The 20,343-nt window shown below is 47.6% G+C and overlaps 1 protein-coding gene across 2 annotated transcripts in view; it reads left to right on the forward strand.

The window, feature by feature from the left end:
* The window catches only part of LOC137569288 (probable ATP-dependent RNA helicase DDX60), a 573,444-nt gene that overhangs the window by 338,038 nt on the left and 215,063 nt on the right, over window positions 1-20,343 (forward strand). For both annotated transcript variants that reach the window (XM_068278827.1, XM_068278828.1), the window contains 2 exons: window positions 2,164-2,268; window positions 13,119-13,319. In XM_068278827.1, coding sequence (XP_068134928.1) covers window positions 2,164-2,268; window positions 13,119-13,319 — 306 coding nt within the window. The remainder of the gene's footprint in view (window positions 1-2,163; window positions 2,269-13,118; window positions 13,320-20,343) is intronic.

Consider the following 20,343-nt stretch of genomic DNA (forward strand, 5'->3'; position numbering starts at 1 on the left):
AGGATATGCGTGGGCCAGAGCCGCGCAGGAGCAGTGGCCCGAGGGCGAAATCAAAAGTACGGTAGCTGGCGGCGGGAGACCGGAGGATCGTGGAGGACCGGTGTGGGGCAGGACGGCTACTGGTGGCTTGCAGAAGCCCCAGGTAAGTGAACCTGTTTGTTTTATAACTATCTTGAGTTCCGCTTTAAGCTACGTACTCACGACACACTTTTTTGTACATTTTTTTCCAGCGACTGACAATTTTTGCGCAACAAGCGAGCTTTTCTGTGATCTTGTGTCGTGGGTGTGGGTGCGTAATCAGGCAAACAACGATTTGCGACGCACTGTGATAATGGTCGTCAGATCTTTAAGATACCTGACAACTCCCGCACAAAATGCAGCGATCATTTGAACTCTCGTTCAAGCCCGTCGCGTGTCATTGCATGATCCCGCGAGAAGGAAGATGGATTGGAGAACGCTTGTTTGCCGAGCCGCATCGCTAAGGGTTCTCCGATCCATCTAGCAGTGAGTACAGGGCTTGAGAACACCTTGGCCCTGATTCACAAAGCGGTGATAACTCAGTTATCACGCCTAAAAGACTTTAGGCGTGATAAGCCGTGCAAAGCTGAGTTATCACCGATTTGTGCTGCTCTTCGCGCGAAGCTCCCGCGCGCAAAATTTTGCGCGCGTAGCGCACCGCGCTGCGCGCGCACAGTCCCATAGGGCTCAATGGACGCTGCGCGCGAAGCACGGTACACTGCGCGCGCAGCGCGGTGCGCTACGCGCGCAAAACTTTGCGCGCGGGAGATCGCGCGGGTTTCTTCTTATCACGCCTAAACTGAGTTTAGGCGTGATAAAGGGCTTTTCACAGGCGTGCAAACACTTTGCACCGCTTTGTGAATCAAGCCCCTTGTCTGAGTGTTACACCTTAACAATATCTGAGGCGGAGGTCAGACAGGACAATAGCTAAGACCAGAACTTGAGAAAACAGATAGACCTCTGCCCTGAGTCCCGGGAACTGCTCCCCCTCCTCCTTCCAGCATTCAAGCACAGACAGGCTGCAAATTCATTACACACATGCTTACCCACACAGAAGCAGCCATGATCTAGTGATGATCCATTTGCAGAGTCTGAGTGTCCCATGTACAGCAGCTGTATGATGACCCCGGGGATGCATAACAGCTCCGATCTTCTTCCTCCACGTGTGAAGCTTCAGGGGGTGGGGAGGGGACGTTCATGCAAACCAGGGAGGCTGGAACAAGGCTGGAGGCAAGTGTGGATGCTGCTCTGAGCGTCTGGGCGCGCTTTTACTTGCCTGTCAGCCTGCGCCCATGATCAAGGTGGGAATCAGCAGCCAGTGCCAGGGAGACTGCATGGGGATTGGTCCAGTCCTCAGGCTTCCAAGGCTCCTCCGTGTCCCCACACTGTGCTGTGCACACCCTGCTGCTCTTTGCAGTTGCTGTGCGGTGTCCCCCACCACACTAGGATCTTCCCTGCCAGCCACGTGTCCTTTCACTGCTGGTGTGATGATCACATGTGTGCCCCAGCACCGCTGCTATCTTAATGCAGGGCCAGGTCTGACTGCCTCGTCTACTGTTTGCATTAGCATTGTGAAGGAGAGGAGTCGGGACTCCGAGCAGAGTGTGCAGCTGGCGGCAGGCATGGTTGATTAACGTGACCGGGTGCTTTGATCCTACTTGCCGCACACATCACAACAAATACTTACTTCCCCTTAGCTGCCCTAAACAAGGCTGAATTTTCTGCCGCCCTAGGCCCAGGCCTAGGTTGGCCTTGCCAGAAATCCGGCCCTGCCAATGATGTAATACGATGTAATTTCCCTGGTTGCCGTGATCACAAGCTCGTCGGGTTACGAGAGCCGATCACTGATGCCGATTACGACCTCGACGAGCACCGCTGTCTACTGGATTTAAAATATCTGGAGGGCAAGATAAAAAAAATAATTGCAATATTTTGGTGCATTGAATGAGCTTGCATGGACATCTATTTGACTAAACAACATCATACAAATGAATTTTTGTGAAATGAATAGATCCTGTTTAATTAACATAATATCTAAATTCTGGCGTATAGAAGGCAATATGGAGTACACTAAAACACATTTGAATAGAGTGTAGCTACAAGACTGCTTGCAAGCTTACTACCTGACTTTTTTTTTTCTTTTAGGTTGTAACGGCAACAAGCTCACTTGCTCTGGGGATTAACATGCCATGTAAATCTGTAGTTTTCTTGAATGATTCTGTGCACCTGGATGCACTGAACTATAGACAGGTAATTTTTTTAGACTTTTATTAACATGAAAGCCTTTGTCAAGTAGAAATATAGGGTGTATATTTTCAAAATAATATGACTTGTTTTTTGGCATGTTATTTTAACAGCTGATGGATCACTCAGTTTAGAAGATGGAGTAGAGCTATGTAAATAGTTTTTAATCAACATTCTGGCCTGCACCATAGTGTATAAGGTATTTGTTTTACAATAGGACAGATAATAACCACATCCTCACAGTGTCATATATGAAATATTTTCCTATAGGGACGAACAACGCTTCCAAAATCAGGGTTGCAAACCTGTTTGCAAAACTACCCCATTTTCCCAAAGCTTTAGGTGAATGCGTGGCAAACTTATTCACAAAAAGGAAAATAAAAGAATCTCTCAGGTTATGTAATTTATTGCAATTCATTTTGAGTTGCCTCTTAATTGATTGCTTTCTTTAAATTCTTACTAGAGAGGAAATGTCGTGAAAATCTTAAAATTTAAAAAATATTCAAATAGGAAGTACATTTTTCCCAGAGTAAAATGAGCCATAAATTACTTTTCTCCTATGTTGCTGTCACTTACAGTAAGTAGTAGAAATCTGACATTACCGACAGGTTTTAGACTAGCCCATCTTTTCATAGGGGGGCTCTCACGTTTTTCTTTATTTTAAAAAGCACTTAGTGAATGACAGTTGCTCCGTCCAACTGCCAAAATAGTGTGCAGCGAGCACGGAGGCTGGCCAGCATCTTTGTATTAATAATTTTCAGGGAATGTATTTATAAAGAATAAGGGCCATGCTGAGAATCCCCCATGAAGAGATGGACTAGCCCAAAACCTGTTGGTAATGTCAGATTTCTACTACCTACTGTAAGTGACAGCAACATAGGAGAAAAGTAATTTATGGCTCATTCTACTCTGGAAGAAACGTACTTCTTATTTGTATGTGTTTTAAATTTTAAGATTCTCACGACAGTTCCTCTTAAGGCCTGGTTCACAATGGTGCATTGCGGCGCAGTGTAACGGGCACTTTGTAATGTGGCTTACCGCACTACAATGCACCACATTTGTGATGTTCACAGTGCAGCCGGTGCGTTGTAGCAGAATGGGTTGCAGTCTGGTAATTCACTGTGGCCCATATGCAATTCACTTTTTCAATTTTTCACCTTCACTTTAAATTAACTTTATAGAACTTTGCAATGGAAAAAGTACCAAAAAGTATGTGAAAAAGTACTTTTAAAATTATTTTGAGAATTTGCTTGCTTGCTGGGGGTGGAAAAGGCATTTTATTTACAAGTTGTGAAAATATCAACTTGGAGAAAACTTAGGAGAAAAACATTATTGCATATGGGCCTGTATGCAGTGCATTACCGGTAATTGTTTATAGTAGAAGTGACGCATACTTTCATTGACTGTATACTTCACTGTACCCGACATAAGGGGAGCACAACATGCTGCGCCTATTTCATTTCGTTCCTACTGTCACAAGGAATGCAATAGTTACTGTGAAGGGGCTTTTAAGCCTACTGTATATACTCGCATATAAGACGAATATTTGGGACAAAAAAAGTGTCCCAAAAGTGGGGGGAGTCGACTTATATGCGAGTCATGAATGTAGTGACACCCACCGCAATGTAAAATTAAAAGCTATGCAATGATGGCCGCGTGACCCCCCCGTCAAATGCTCACTGCTCAGTGCTGTAGGTTCAATCAAGTGGCCATGTTGCCCCCCAGCTAGAATGTCTGGCAGCTTCGATGTGTCCGCTGCATCTCTCTCTCCCTCCGGGTGTCTCTGCAGATATGTGCAAAGTAGTGTGGCTTCTTTTGCTTACCGCTGAGCTGCCAAGACTCCTCCGTAACTGAAGTCCATAGAAGTCTCTATGATGCCCTCTACTGGTGCATTGCGTGTCACAAGTATCATAGAGACGAGACTTCTATGGACTTCAGTTACAGAAAAATCTCGGCGGCCCGGCGGTAAACAAAAGAAGCCGCACTACTTTGCACATATCTGCAGAGACACTCGGGAGGAGAGAGAGAGAGAGGCGCAGTGGGCACATCAAAGCTGCCAGATATTCATGTCTGGCGGTTGCCTGAGGGGGTAACATGGCCATCTGATTGAACCTTCAGCACTGAGCAGTGAGCACATGACTGGGGAGGGGGGGTCACACGGCCATCATCAAGTAGCTTTTTATTTTACATTTTGGTGGGTGCTTCACTTGGGGAAGGGGGGGAGTAACTACCTGTGGGGGCACGTAGTGGGGGCTGCATCGAGAGGGGGAGGCACTTATGGCTATCGTGAAAGCAGACCTGAACTCAGAATGTTCTCTCTGCTCTGAAAGATGCACAACAACATAATAAACATTTCTCTGCTACAGCTAATACATATCCAGCAATAAATCTGCAGTGTTTCTACTTCCTGATTCATGGAAGCAGACATATTGTTAACATCCTGTGCTTTTAAATGAGCGTATCTGCCATCTTTGCTGTGGCAGTCAGGTGACACAAGGGAGAGATCAAATTACAACTTGTGATAAGACACAGTGCTGCTCGGATACCACTTTTCACTATCTGGAACTAATTCGGATCCGGATACCCAGATATCCGATCCGGGTCGGATATCTGGATATGACACGTGGCACTTTGCACATGTCACTTTGCACGTGTTTGCATGTGGCACTTTGCACTTGGCAATTTGCAGGTGGCACTTTGCACGTGTTTGCACGTGGCACTTTGCACTTTGCACGTGGCACTTTGCACGTGTTTGAACATGGCACATGGCACATGGCACTTTGCACGTGTTTGCACGTGGCACTTTGCACTTTGCACTTGGCACTTTGCACGTGTTTGCACGTGGCAGGCAGCAGCTGGCCTGGTGTGTGCACAGCACACTCACAGACAGAAAGCAGCTGCAGCAGCACTGCAGTTCACACTTTAAATGTCACACTATGACATCAAGCAAGCTAATGAACGATTTAACTGTAGTGTAGTGATAGTGAAGGGGTTAATAACTAAACAGCTTATCCCTGTGTAGAGACCCTGGCCCAGCAGCACTGCAGCACAGTCTCTAACTGTCACACTATAAGACATCAATCAAGCTAATTAACGATTTAACTATAGAGTAGTGATAGTAGTGAAGGGGTTAATCAATGACCAGCTTTAGGTTTATAACTGTGTATACAGCCCTTTGTAGGGCACCAGCACCGGAGCATGTCTCTCAGGAAGCATTCCGCAAGCCAGGAAGATCTGTCTCATCATGGCAGCCCTCCTTATTATACAGGGGGGCTGGCCAGTGTTCCTTTCTGTGATTGGGTGCCAGGGCTTAGGCTGGGAGGCCTCTGATTGGCTCAATGAGGTCAGGTGGTGCCGGCCAGGGTTCCCCTCTGTGATTGGTTGCTAGGGCTTCTGCTGGGAGCCCTCTGATTGGCTCCAGGACGTCATCACCTTAGTTACAGAAATTTCGGATCCAGATACCCGCAAAATCCACGGATATCCGCGTTATGCGTTTAACCATCCACAGATAGCTATCCGGATCCGATCGGATAGGTCTAAAAAGTTCTGATATCCGGGTCTACCCGGATATCCGGAATCCTGATGAGCAGCACTGATAAGACACAAATTAGGGGGAATTAAACAGGTTAAACTCTCTAAATACATACAGGGTACATTTCTCTGTGTTCCTTCTGTCCTGTGCAAGAGTTCAGGTCCACTTGAAGTCCATAAATGCACCCTCTGCCCTCATCTTCTGCTAATGCCTGCAACAAATTTGGCACAGTGGAGCGCTCTTTTAATCATTCCAGTTTGTGTATCTGCAATGCTTTTAACAGAGCATTGTTCTTGAATCTTGATTATCATTTCCATCTGCACAATCCAGCATTTCCTACACTCTGCTTATACACGGGTCAATCATTTTTTCCTGGTTTTACATGTAAACGTTGGGGTGTCGGCTTAGACTCGGGTCTGCTTATACATAAGTATATACAGTATTTTGCTTTTGTACTAGTTGTGTGTTGGTTCTTAAATCAAACCTGTGAGGTTAGTGATGCAAAAAATTAGATGCTTACCTCGGAAGGGGGAAGCTTCTGGGTCCTCAAGAGGCTCCTCCTGTTCTCCTCTGCCAAGTTTTTCCAGTGCTGAGTACCCCGAAGTGTGGCCGCACTGTGCCTGCGTCGGCGGAAAAAGCTGAGCCCGATCATATCCATGCTCTTGTGCACTTGATCAGGCTCAGCTTTTTCCACCAAAGCTCAAGCGGGTCCGTGCTTCTGTAGATGCTTTCATATGCACATGCCTAGTTAAGTACTTTAATTGGGTGCTTTATGTTTCCTATAAAGGCCTGTACCTACGGCGCGATTTTTGTGGTGACTTCCCACGACTGGTGGGGTTGTTTTTTTTTTTTTTTTGAGACAAATGATCAGTTTTCACAATATTGTGTAAAATTGTGTAACATTGTCTAACTAAAATTAGTTAAACGATGTTAAGTGATGTGCAGCGATCACAACCATCATGGCGGATGCACATAGACACCTGCGGTAATTACAGTGATTGTTTGAAGTCCCATTTGCACCAAGATGCCGCAGATCCTTGATCCATCTTTAGGTGAGTACTTCACTTAAAGTGGAACTCCAGTGAAAATAATGTCTTAAAAAAAGTGCTTCATTTTTACAATAATTATGTATAAATGATTTAGTCAGTGTTTGCCCATTGTAAAATATTTTAAATCCCTGATTTGCATTCTGACATTTATTACATGGTGACATTTTTACTGTTGGCAGGTGATGTAGCTGCTGCATGCTTTTTTGGCAGTTGGAAACAGCTGTAAACAGCTATTTCCCACAATGCAACAAGGTTCACAGACAGGAAACTGCCAGGTGTACCACGGTCCTCACAGTTTCTTGTGGGAGGGGTTTCACCACAATATCAGTCATACAGCGCCCCCTGGTGGTCTGTTTGTGAAAAGGAATATATTTCTCATGTAAAAGCTACTGATTGGAATAAAGTTCAATTCTTGGTCGGAGTTTCTCTTTAAGCCAATATGGACTTAGAGCTGATTTGTTTTTTTCGGCTCCATGAGTATTGGTAAACAATTTCTACCATTCAGAAGCTGTTGGCTGTGTTTTATCTAGAGATACCTATATTGATATTATCTACTCAGATGCAAATATCTTGAAGACCTCTGTCTTTATAACAAGAAATGAACCTGAGACTTGATAAAGCAGGCAGATTAAAGGATATACAGGTCCTTCTCAAAAAATTAGCATATTGTGATAAAGTTCATTATTTTCTGTAATGTACTGATAAATAGAGTTGGGCCGAACCTCCGATTTTAGGTTCGTGAACCGGGTTCGCGAACTTCCGCGGAAGGTTCGGTTCGCGTTAAAGTTCGCGAACCGCAATAGACTTCAATGGGGATGCGAACTTTGAAAAAAAAAATAATTATGCTGGCCACAAAAGTGATGGAAAAGATGTTTCAAGGGGTCTAACACCTGGAGGGGGGCATGGCGGAGTGGGATACACGTCAAAAGTCCCCGGGAAAAATCTGGATTTGACGAAAAGCAGCGTTTTAAGGGCAGAAATCACATTGAATGCTAAATGACAGGCCTAAAGTGCTTTAAAACATCTTGCATGTGTATACATCAATCAGGTAGTGTAATTAAGGTACTGCTTCACACTGACACACCAAACTCCACTGAACAGAACAGGTATGCAGTGGCGGGTTCACTAAACAGGTATACAGTGGCGGGTCCACTGAACAGAACAGGTATGCAGTGGCGGGTTCACTGAACAGGTATGCAGTGGTGGGCTCACAGAACAGGTATGCAGTGGTGGGTTCACAGAACAGGTATGCAGTGGCAGGATCACTGAACAGGTATGCAGTGGTGGTGGGTGGGTTCACAGAACAAGTATGCAGTGGCAGGATCACTGAACAGGTATGCAGTGGTGGGTGGGTTCACAGAACAGGTATGCAGTGGCAGCAGGATCACTGAACAGGTATGCAGTGGTGGGTGGGTTCACAGAACAGGTATGCAGTGGCAGGATCACTGAACAGGTATGCAGTGGTGGTGGGTGAGTTCACAGAACAGGTATGCAGTGGCAGGATCACTGAACAGGTATGCAGTGGTGGTGGGTGGGTTCACAGAACAGGTATGCAGTGGCAGGATCACTGAACAGGTATGCAGTGGTGGTGGGTGGGTTCACAGAACAGGTATGCAGTGGCAGGATCACTGAACAGGTATGCAGTGGTGGTGGGTGGGTTCACAGAACAGGTATGCAGTGGCAGGATCACTGAACAGGTATGCAGTGGCAGGATCACAGTACAGGTATGCAGTGGGCTGAGGGCTCACTGAACAGAACAGGGATGCAGCCAGGAAGAAGTTAAGCCTAACTAATCTTTCCCTATATGAGAGACTGCAGCAGCTCGCCCTACTCTCACTAATGCAGGCACACGAGTGGCCGTAATGGCCGCCGCTGCCTGCCTTATATAAGGGGGGTGGGGCTCCAGGGGCTAGTGTAGCCTAATTGGCTACACTGGGCCTGCTGACTGTGATGTAGAGGGTCAAAGTTGACCCTCAGGTGCATTATGGGGCGAACCGAACTTCTTCCGCAAAACGTTCGCGTGCGGTACCCGCACGCGAACCACCTAAGTTCGCGCGAACCACGTTCGCCGGCGAACCGTTCGGCCCAACTCTACTGATAAACATTAGACTTTTGAATTTTACATTCATTACACACAAATGAAGTAGTTCAAGCCTTTTATTGTTTTAATATTGATGATTTTGGCATACAGCTCATGAAATCCCAAAATTCCCATCTCAAAAAATTAGCATATTATGAAAAGGTTCTCTAAATGAGCTGTTAACCTAATCATCTGAATCAACTAATTAACTCTAAACACCTGCAAAAGATTCCTGAGGCTTTTAAAAAGTCCCTGCCTGGTTCATTACTCAAAACCGCAGTCATGGGTAAGACTGCCGACCTGACTGCTGTCCAGAAGGCCATCATTGACACCCTCAAGCAAGAGGGTAAGACACAGAAAGACATTTCTGAACGAATAGGCTGTTCCCAGAGTGCTGTATCAAGGCACCTCAGTGGTAAGTCTGTGGGAAGGAAAAAGTGTGGCAGAAAACGCTGCACAACGAGAAGAGGTGACCGGACCCTGAGGAAGATTGTGGAGAAGGACCGATTCCAGACCTTGGGGGACCTGCGGAAGCAGTGTACTGAGTCTGGAGTAAAAACAGTGCAGGAAATGGGCTACAGGTGCCGCATTCCCCAGGTCAAGCCACTTTTGAACCAGAAACAGCGGCAGAAGCGCCTGACCTGGGCTACAGAGAAGCAGCACTGGACTGTTGCTCAATGGTCCAAAGTACTTTTTTTCGGATGAAAGCAACTTTTGCATGTCATTCGGAAATCAAGGTGCCAGAGTCTGGAGGTAGACTGGGGAGAGGGAAATGCCAAAATGCCTTAAGTCCAGTGTCAAGTACCCACAGTCAGTGATGATCTGGGGTGCCATGTCAGCTGCTGCTGGTGTTGGTCCACTGTGTTTTATCAAGGGCAGGGTCAATGCAGCTAGCTATCAGGAGATTTTGGAGCACTTCATGCTTCCATCTGCTAAAAAGCTTTATGGAGATGAAGATTTAATTTTTCAGCACGACCTGGCACCTGCTCAGTGCCAAAACCACTGGTAAATGGTTTACTGACCATGGTATTACTGTGCTCAATTGGCGTGCCAACTCTCCTGACCTGAACCCCATAGAGAATCTGTGTGATATTTGTGAAGTGAAAGTTGAGAGACGCAAGACCCAACACTCTGGATAAGCTTAAGGCCGCTATCGAACCATCCTGGGCCTCCATAACACCTGAGCAGTGCCACAGGCTGATTGCCTCCATGCCACGCTGCATTGAAGCAGTCATTTCTGCAAATGGATTCCCAACCAAGTATTGAGTGCATAACTGAACATAATTATTTGAAGGTTGATTTTTTTTTGTTTTAAAAACACTTTTCTTTTATTGGTCAGATGAAATATGCTAATTTTTTGAGATAGGAATTTTGGGTTTTCATGAGCTGTATGCCAAAATCATCAATATTAAAACAATAAAAGGCTTGAACTACTTCAGTTGTGTGTAATGAATCTAAAATATACGAAATTCTAATGTTTATCAGTACATTACAGAAAATAATGAACTTTATCACAATATGCTAATTTTTTTAGAAGGACCTGTATATACAGCTCTGGGTAAAAAAGGCCTGTGCAAAAATGATCAGTTCCTCAGGTTTTATATTTTTTTTAGGTTCAAGAACTGAATAACTTTGCCTTTGAAATAAATAACTGATGACAAGGTTTCTCCTAAATTACAAATAAGAATATTGTTCTTTAGAGCATAATTCTGGTTGAACTCGATGGACGTATGTCTTTTTTCAACCAAAATAACTATGTAACTATATAATAATTGTAAAGCAAATGTACAATACTTCAAACCTTTAAGAACATGAATACCTGTATACGCTTGTGTATAAGTCGACCTGTGTATAAGCTGAAGCACCCACTTTTTCTTCAGAAACCAGGAAAAAATGATTAACTCGCGTATAACCCCCCCCCCCCCCACACACACACACACACTATAGCCCCCTCCCCAGTATATCTCCCTCCATATTATAAATAGCTAGATGTGCCTTTAGTATCAGGCAACCCCCCCCCCCCCCCCACACACACACACACACACACTCAGTATAAATAACAGATGTGCCGCCTGTATTAGTGAGGCATCCATAGCCAGATGTACTCTCTGCAATATGTTGTTATTAGGCAGCCCTCAATTACCAGATGTGTACCCTGTATTAGGCATACCCAATACCAGATGTGCCCCCTGTATTATGCATTCCGCCCATAGCCAACTGTGCCCCAATATTAGGCATCCTTAGCCAGATGTGCCCCAGTATGTGCCCGGGAGATTACCTCAAACTGCTGGTGTCTGCGCAAAGGTGCCCATCTCCCCAACCAGCGTGTCCGGGCCAGCAGAAATGTCTCCGGCTACTTGTGCAGAATCAGTGCGTGCAATAGTGTTGTCAGCATTGGTGTTCCCTCTTCAGCCTGTGTGATGCTCTTGCTATGTCTCAAAATGCCTCTAGATGGCATCATAAAGATGAGTCACAGCGAGAGATTCACACAGGCTGATGAGGGAACCCCTGCACTGGCATCATTATTGCACTCTCTGATCCTGCACTAGTAACTGGGGACATTTCTGCAGGCGCGGACATGGTGGTGGGGACTGGAGACAGACACCTTCATGCAGGCAGCAGCAGTTCGATCTCCAGGCAGCATACCACAAGGGGGGACACTCGGTGGGGGACCGTTGACACAGCCACACACAGCTGACTCGTGTACAAGCTGTGTGCTGAAAAATTCAGCTTATACGCAAATATACATATATTTGATCTGCATGCTTGTGTATGGATTAAAGTATTACAGGCAGGTGATCAGTAGGACAGCCAGACAATTTGCATTGTTTAAAAGGAAACAAATATGTCACTGTGGGTTGTAGGCTTCTCCAGGTTTCCTTCTAACCAGAAGAAGACCACGGGTTGGGCAAAGCTCAAAATTGCTCTCATCAGAGAAGATGACCTTACTCAATTTTTCAGTCAAATTCCTGTGATTTTACCATGCCTCAGTCTGACTCCTCTTTGCTTCATCTTGATAAAGTTTTTTTTTTTAAAATGTATGTCTTTGTATGACTTCCCTGCCTGTGGGAGCCTTTTCCAACTGTTCTTGCCATGCACTTCACCCCAGTCTCAGTTTGCCACTGGACTTGAAGATAATGTCACCTTATGGTTCTTGAGTGACATGCAAATGAGTTGGGGCTATCTCTCTCAGTGCTGTTTGGTTTTGACCTCTGCCAAGTTGTAGCTTTGTTGTTTCTAGAGCCTGTTGTTTGACTCTGTTCTTGTGAAATTTTAAGATTCAAAGCAACCTGATGCTTATTCCTTGTGCTAGTAAAGCCATGATTGTGCTTATCCTTCTTGTCCTGCTCAGTCAATAAATTCACAATGACCTTAGATCAGTGGTCCTCAAACTAAGGCCCGCGGGCCGGATGCGGCCCCCTGAGGCTTTTTTACCGGCCCTCAACACACAAAATGTGTTACTTATAGATGCGGCAGCAATGCTGGCACCCCGTTTCCACATGGAAGCCAGCTAGAAGTAATTTGTGGGCTTCTAATCCAATTCCGCATTAGGTGGCACTGCTGCCCAATTGTATGGCAGGTCGTCACCTGGGTATGCTTCACTGTCTCCTGTGCAAAACATTGTGGTAGTGGTGGGGGGCGGGGAGGGGTGGGGGGTTGGGTGGGTAGAGGTAATATAAAAACAGTGTGTGTGCGTGCGTGTGTAGGGGTGGATAATTTGCAGTCCTTTTACTGGGGAAAGGGGGTTGTTTTGGGAGGACTTTTGTAAATATGTATTTTGAACACTAATTGCGTTGCGTGTGGGGGATGGTGTTTCAGTCTTTGTTTACACTACCTAGGTTCAATATAATGTTTTTCTACATCATTTTATGTACACTCCGGCCCCCCAGTAGTCAAAAGTATGTTGACCCGGCCCTTGACTAAAAAAGTTTGGGGACCCCTGCCTTAGATGTACTTCTAGCATGTTTTGCCATCCAGCTTATCACATTGCAAGAAGATAGGACTTATTACAGCAGTATATTTTATGTTTCCTTTTTACATAAGAGAGGATAACCTGATCAGTACCTCATTATCTATTTGTTTCATTGGGGGGGGGGGGGGACTAATGCAACTATTACGAGATTTTTACAGAGCTTTTGAATAAATATTTTTTTCAGTAGAATACAGATCAGAAATTACATTGTACTCTCCCTAGATGGTGGGTCGTGCTGGAAGAAGAGGACTGGATCGAAAAGGGAATGTCTACTTCTTCAACGTTCCAAAACCAAAAGTGAAAAAACTCATGAAGTCCAATGTTCCTGAGCTAAGAGGCCAGTTTCCTCTGAGCATTTCTCTTGTTCTGAGATTGATGTTGCTGGCAGCAAAAGCAGATGACAAACAGGATGCTAGAGCAAAAGTAAGTTTCAATTTATAACAATAATTGCTTTCTTGAGGTAGGGATTTTTTTTTGAGGTAGGGTCTATGTATGATGTACAGAAACACATATAATACATGGTCTAAATTATGCTTTTAAACATTACCAATCCAGACATTATTCCTAGTAAAGGATAAAATAGGCATGCATGAAATAGAGGCACTGTGAAAAAAGGGCGCAGAATAAAGCCAAAATCATTGTTTTTCAGAAATGATAAAGGAAAATATCGGTTTACTAGCAGGGCCGGATTTACCATACGGCACTGTAGGTGCCTCCCTCCTTCTCTCCAACCCTATACAGAGTCCCAGGGTGAGTGTAAATGAGAGTTTATTCACCCAACTCAGCATTCCGCTGATGAGATCTACCTTCATCTGGGGGCTCCTTAAACCCCCTGCCGGTAATCCTGAGCTGAGCTCGGGCTGAGATTTACCTGCTTAGAGCGGTAAGCCCTAAGCCCAAACCTGCCATGTGCGCTGTTTTTTGAGGTCCCGCGCGCCATCAGCGCTTGTCAGCGGGACTCATGCTTCTCCCCCTGGCCACCGGGATCCTCTTTACCTTCATTCTTCATCCAAGATCCCGGCGGCAAATCAGGACGATCGAGCAGCGCTATGTAGCGTGACGTTGGCTGCGTGACGTCATGAGGGCGGGTAAAAAAAATTAAAGTGGACCCAAACTCTTGCACATGGTTCACTGCGCTGATCCCCCCGTCTGGACCCAAATGTATGTATGTATGTATATATATATATATATATATATTGTGAGGGATCAGCTGCAAATGGTGAGTACTCAGCGGGAGATAGCAGCACAGACAGGTTTATTTTCCAAAACAAACAACAGTTTATTGGACAGCAGGCTTCTTAAACAGCAGTCTTTTGGCAGTTTGTAAAGTACAGTTCAAATGAAAACAAAAAGGCCAGTCCAGGCCAGCAGCTTACATTCAGCTTTCAATATCAGGAACACACCAAACTCCATGTGCAGCCTGCACTTTCTCTCCAGAGCAAAACCAGCTTCCTGGATTCAAACGTGAAGTCTTTCTTAGCAGACTGTCAGACCTTGCTGGTCACACCCACTCTCTCTCCTCCTACTCCAGCCTTTCAAAGCTGCTCTGTTAACCCTGTGTGTCCTGACTCCAGCAGAAGCCCACATACACAGAGCAAACGATCCACCCAGGATCTGGCGACCAGATGCGCCCGCCCACTCTGCATCTGGTCAGCTCCGGACCCAAGTAAGGTTATTAACCTCTGTCCATGTGACAGACAGCCAAAACCTTTTTTATTCCGGAGCTGCTACTGGATGTAGCGTCTGATCCCAGGTGGAATGTACCTCCCATCCAACACAACCTGGGACAAATCGATTACCTCCTGGGTATCGACTTTGTCACATACTCCCCCCCTCTGTTCGATCCCGTGGGATCGGACACAGTCTGCGGCAAGACAGAATGCCCTTGATAGAGCATCTGCATTGCCATGCAGTCTTCCAGCTCTGTGCTCCACAGAAAAATTAAAGGGCTGTAATGCCAGAAACCAGCGCGTTACCCTTGCATTTTTCTCCTTGTTTTGAGACATCCATGTGAGAGGAGCATGGTCGGTAATGAGGCGAAAGCGACGGCCCAAGAGATAGTACCGTAGAGCCTCGAGTGCCCACTTGATGGCCAGACACTCCCGCTCCACGATACTATATCTTTCTTCGGCTGCGGTCAGCCTTCGACTCAGATACACAACTGGGTGCTCCTCTCCATTGACGATTTGGGATAGGACTGCTCCTAACCCCACAGCTGAAGCATCTGTCTGTACCAGAAACTCTTTTTTAAAATCAGGCGTGACCAAGACTGGACCCCTGCACAATGCCTCCTTAAGACCTTGAAAGGCTTCTTCAGCCTCCTGTCCCCATGGACCCATGGAGGAACTTTTCCCTTTTGTGAGGTTTGTAATGGGAGTGGCCAAAGTGGCAAAATTTGGAATGAACCTCCTATAATAGCCCACCAAACCTAAGAAGGTCCTGACCTGCTTTTTCGTGGTAGGCCTAGGCCAGTCCCTTATGGCCTCCACTTTCTGCACTTGGGGCTTAATCAGACCTCTCCCAATTGTGTACCCCAGGTAACGAGCCTCCTCCAACCCTACTGCACACTTCTTGGGGTTCGCTGTCAGTCCCGCCTTTCTAATGGCATCCAGGACCGCCTGGACTTTCGGAAGGTGGCTTTCCCAATCTGTACTGAAGACGACCACGTCGTCCAAATAAGCCGCAGCATACCGCTGATGCGGCCTGAGGATCTTGTCCATCATCCTTTGAAAGGTGGCTGGGGCCCCTTGCAACCCAAACGGCATCCTGACATACTGAAACAGCCCTTGGGGAGTCGAGAAGGCTGTCTTCTCCTTGGCTGATTCAGTTAAGGGCACCTGCCAATATCCCCGGGTCAGATCTAAGGTGGTGACATATCTTGCGGGGCCCAGCCTTTCGACTAACTCATCTACCCTTGGCATAGGGTAGGCATCAAATTTTGATACCTCATTCAACTTTCTGAAGTCATTACAGAAACGAATGGAACCGTCAGGCTTCGGAACTAGCACTATGGGGCTATTCCATTCGCTGTTGGACTCCTCAATAACCCCCAGTTCCAGCATTCTTTCTACTTCCCCTGCTATGGCCTGTCTGCGAGCTTCAGGTATTCTATAAGGTTTAAGGCGGACCTGTACATGGGGCTCAGTCACAACATCATGCCTGATGACTTGGGTACAACCTGGAAGTTCCGAGAACACCTCTCGATTCCGTAAGAGGAACTCTCGGACCTCCCGTTTCTGTGAAACAGACAGCGTCTCAGCCACCTGTACCAGCTCTATTCCACCCTTGGTGGACTCTTGAGTAACCTGGGAAGCTGCAAGGGCCACCCTCTCTTTCCAGGGTTTCAGTAAATTCACATGATATATCTGTTCTGGCTTCCTCCGGCCAGGCTGGTAAACCCGGTAATTCACCTCCCCGACCTTTTCAATAATCTCATATGGACCTTGCCACTTAGCCAAAAACTTGCTTTCAACCGTGGGAACCAACACCAGGACCCGATCCCAGGACTGAAAGCTCGAACCTTTGCTGATTTATTATAAACACGAGACTGTGCCTCCTGGGCATGTTGCAAATGCTCTCTGACTAAAGGCATCACCGCTGCAATCCTATCTTGCATACCAGACACATGTTCAACAATACTTCTGTAGGGGGTGGCCTCTTGCTCCCAGGTTTCTTTGGCTATATCCAGAATTCCCCGTGGGCATCGCCCATACAACAACTCAAACGGCGAAAAACCTGTGGAAGACTGAGGGACCTCCCGAATTGCAAACATTAGGTAGGGCAAAAGGCAATCCCAATCTTTGCCATCCTTGTCCACTATTTTCTTTAACATATTTTTTAAGGTTTTGTTGAATCTTTCCACAAGCCCGTCCGTTTGAGGGTGGTACACTGAAGTACGAATCTGATCGATCTTCATCAGTTTACACACTTCTTTCATCAATTTAGACATAAATGGGGTACCCTGGTCTGTCAAAATTTCCTTTGGCAAACCTACTCTGGTGAACATGTGGAACAACTCACGTGCAATCACTTTAGACGACGTATTTCTGAGGGGAACCGCTTCTGGGTAGCGAGTGGCATAGTCCACTACCACCAGAATGTACTGGTGACCACGCGCTGATCGAACCAATGGCCCCACTAGGTCCATGGCTATCCTTTCGAAGGGAACTTCGATAATGGGCAAGGGGACGAGCGGACTTCGAAAATGGGGAGCCGGAGCACATCTTTGGCACTCGGGACAGGATTCACAGTAAGCTTTTACATCTCCATGTACCCCAGGCCAAAAGAATCGCTGCAGGACTCGGTCCCTAGTTTTTTCGGTACCCAAATGTCCCCCCAGGGCATGTTTGTGCGCTAGGTCTAGGACCATTGGGCGATACGACTTGGGGACCACGAGTTGTTCCACAACCTCACCCTGAATTTTACAAACCTGGTACAGCAAGTCTGACTGTACCGCCAAATGAGGAAATACTTTCTCAGCCCCGACCACTTGGGGTTCACCGTTCAACACCTTGACATTTTCCCACGCTTTTGCCAGCGTAGGATCCCTTAACTGGGCAGTCCCAAAGTTATCCCGAGACACCTCCAGCTCTGGTAGGACCGAGCCCTCAGAGGTCTCTGGGGATAACTCAGAGTCCCCAGCAAACACCTCCAAGGGAGAAAACATTTCATTACCATCAATTTCTGTATTATTTTTAGATTCCAGCTCTCTTGAGCCTCCACAGTTATCCCCTTCCCACAAGTTCCAGAACAGTGGAAAGTCCCTCCCCAGGATGACACTATGTGCCAAGTTCGGGCTCACCACTATTTCCTGAGTGGCAGGTCCACAGTTTGTTTCAATGGTGAGAAGGGCGGTGGGGTATTGTTTAGAGTCCCCATGAACACATTGTACTGTGACCCGACGATTCCCCAGCCAGGCCGGGTCCACTAAACTGGAATGCACCAGGGTCACCAAGCTACCAGAGTCTAAGAGAGCCTGGACAGTTTTTCCAGCAATTTTTACCACCGCCAAATGAGAGTCACAGCTTGCGATATACACAGGTCGCGCAAACAAGGACCTGCGACGAGTGTAATCGCACTCCATGGGTTCAACTGCCTGAGGACAGTTAGCAGCAATATGTCCCCACTCTTTACATTGCCAACATTGTACCGGGGATCGACTTCTTACCATTGTGCCTGGTCGACCTCGGCCTGCAGAGCTTGGCTCACTGACCACACCCCCCACAAAGTCAGCTTTTGTCTTACCAGTTCCCTGGGGTGCTGCCAGTCTCCGGGTAGCTGAGCGCTGTCCTGTGGCCCAAGCCAAAGAGTCCTCTGCAGCCAGATAACGTTCCAGCAGCGCAATTAGTTCATCAGCTGACTGTGGATCTGCATGACTCACCCACCTTCGCAAAGCCGGCGGTAGGGAGCGCAAGAAACGGTCAATGGTAACTCTTTCGACGACCTCCGGAGCTGTTAACTTCTCAGGTTCCAACCACTTCTTTACCAAGTGGATTAGATCGTGCATCTGGGACCTTGGAGAGCATCCGGCTGAATAGGACCACTGGTGAACTCGCTGGGCTCGCACCGCCGGGGTGACACCAAGTCTACGCAGGATCTCCTCCTTCAGCTTGTCGTAGTCTTTAGCATCCTCTAGGGCAAGGTCGAAGTAGGCCTTTTGAGCATCCCCAGTCAGGAACGGAGCTACCAATCCTGCCCATTGCGTTTTAGGCCAGGCTTCCCTCTCCGCTGTCCTCTCAAAGGTATGGAGGAACGCCTCGACATCATCATGGGGAGTCAGCTTCTGCAAGAAGTGGCTTGCGCGGATGGTGCCTCCACTGCCAGGTACCAGCAGCTGTCCCTCTTGGTTCCGAGCCACAAGTTGTTGCACCAACTCACTCACTGCTTTCCTGTCAGCCTCAGCAGTCTGACGATCGGCCTCCGCAGCTGCAGCCAGACTCTCACACAGGGCCACCGCTTGCTGCTGTACTGCCTCTGTATGTTGTTGCAGGGCTGTGTTTGTTTTCCGCTGCTCAGCATTAGCCTGTTGCAAGGCCGCATTCGCTAACACCAGCTGCTTCACCATTTCATCCATGCTGCTGTTCAAACTTTTAAATCTTACGCCAAACACACTGTCGCTGTAGGCATGCTAAGTTGCCCGCATCCGAGCACCAATTGTGAGGGATCAGCTGCAAATGGTGAGTACTCAGCGGGAGATAGCAGCACAGACAGGTGTATTTTCCAAAACAAACAACAGTTTATTGGACAGCAGGCTTCTTAAACAGCAGTCTTTTGGCAGTTTGTAAAGTACAGTTCAAATGAAAACAAAAAGGCCAGTCCAGGCCAGCAGCTTACATTCAGCTTTCAATATCAGGAACACACCAAACTCCATGTGCAGCCTGCACTTTCTCTCCAGAGCAAAACCAGCTTCCTGGATTCAAACGTGAAGTCTTTCTTAGCAGACTGTCAGACCTTGCTGGTCACACCCACTCTCTCTCCTCAGGGCCGGCCCTAGACTTTTTGCCGCCTGAGGCAGATTTTGAAAAAATTATTGCTGCCGCCGCCCCCCCTTGGGGGAGGGGGGGGCCGCCGCCGAGCTGGAGGGGTAGCGGGCAGGGCGGGGGTATTGGGCCTAGCGGCGGGGAGGGGGGTCGGAACCCCCCCTCCCTCGCCTGGGTCCCCCGTCCTCCGCTCCCCTCCAGCCTTAAATCCATCAGAAGCGCAACTCTCGTAAGAGGCAGTGGGCGGGGAAGACTCACCTCTTCCTCGCTCGATCCAGCGTGCGCTCCACTGACGTCCCTTCCTGCAGCGCCGTCCATTTACAATACAGTGGGCGGCGTTGCAGGAAGTGACGTCAGTGGAGCGCACGCTGGATCGAGCGAGGAAGAGGTGAGTCTTCCCCGCCCACTGCCTCTTACGAGAGTTGCGCTTCTGATGGATTTAAGGCTGGAGGGGAGCGGAGGACGGGGGACCCAGGCGAGGGAGGGGGGGGGGGGTCCGACCCCCCTCCCCGCCGCTAGGCCCAATACCCCTGTCCTGCCCGCTACCCCTCCAGCTGGGCGGCCGGCTCCTCGCACCCTCCGACGGGCGGATGCCGCCCCTAGAAATTTGCCGCCTGAGGCAAAAGTTTCACCCCGCCTCATGAGCGGGCCGGCCCTGTCTCTCCTCCTACTCCAGCCTTTCAAAGCTGCTCTGTTAACCCTGTGTGTCCTGACTCCAGCAGAAGCCCACATACACAGAGCAAACGATCCACCCAGGATCTGGCGACCAGATGCGCCCGCCCACTCTGCATCTGGTCAGCTCCGGACCCAAGTAAGGTTATTAACCTCTGTCCATGTGACAGACAGCCAAAACCTTTTTTATTCCGGAGCTGCTACTGGATGTAGCGTCTGATCCCAGGTGGAATGTACCTCCCATCCAACACAACCTGGGACAAATCGATTACCTCCTGGGTATCGACTTTGTCACA

Source organism: Hyperolius riggenbachi, chromosome 1 (genome assembly GCF_040937935.1).
Source record: "Hyperolius riggenbachi isolate aHypRig1 chromosome 1, aHypRig1.pri, whole genome shotgun sequence".
In the NCBI taxonomy this organism is placed as follows: Eukaryota; Metazoa; Chordata; class Amphibia; order Anura; family Hyperoliidae; genus Hyperolius; species Hyperolius riggenbachi.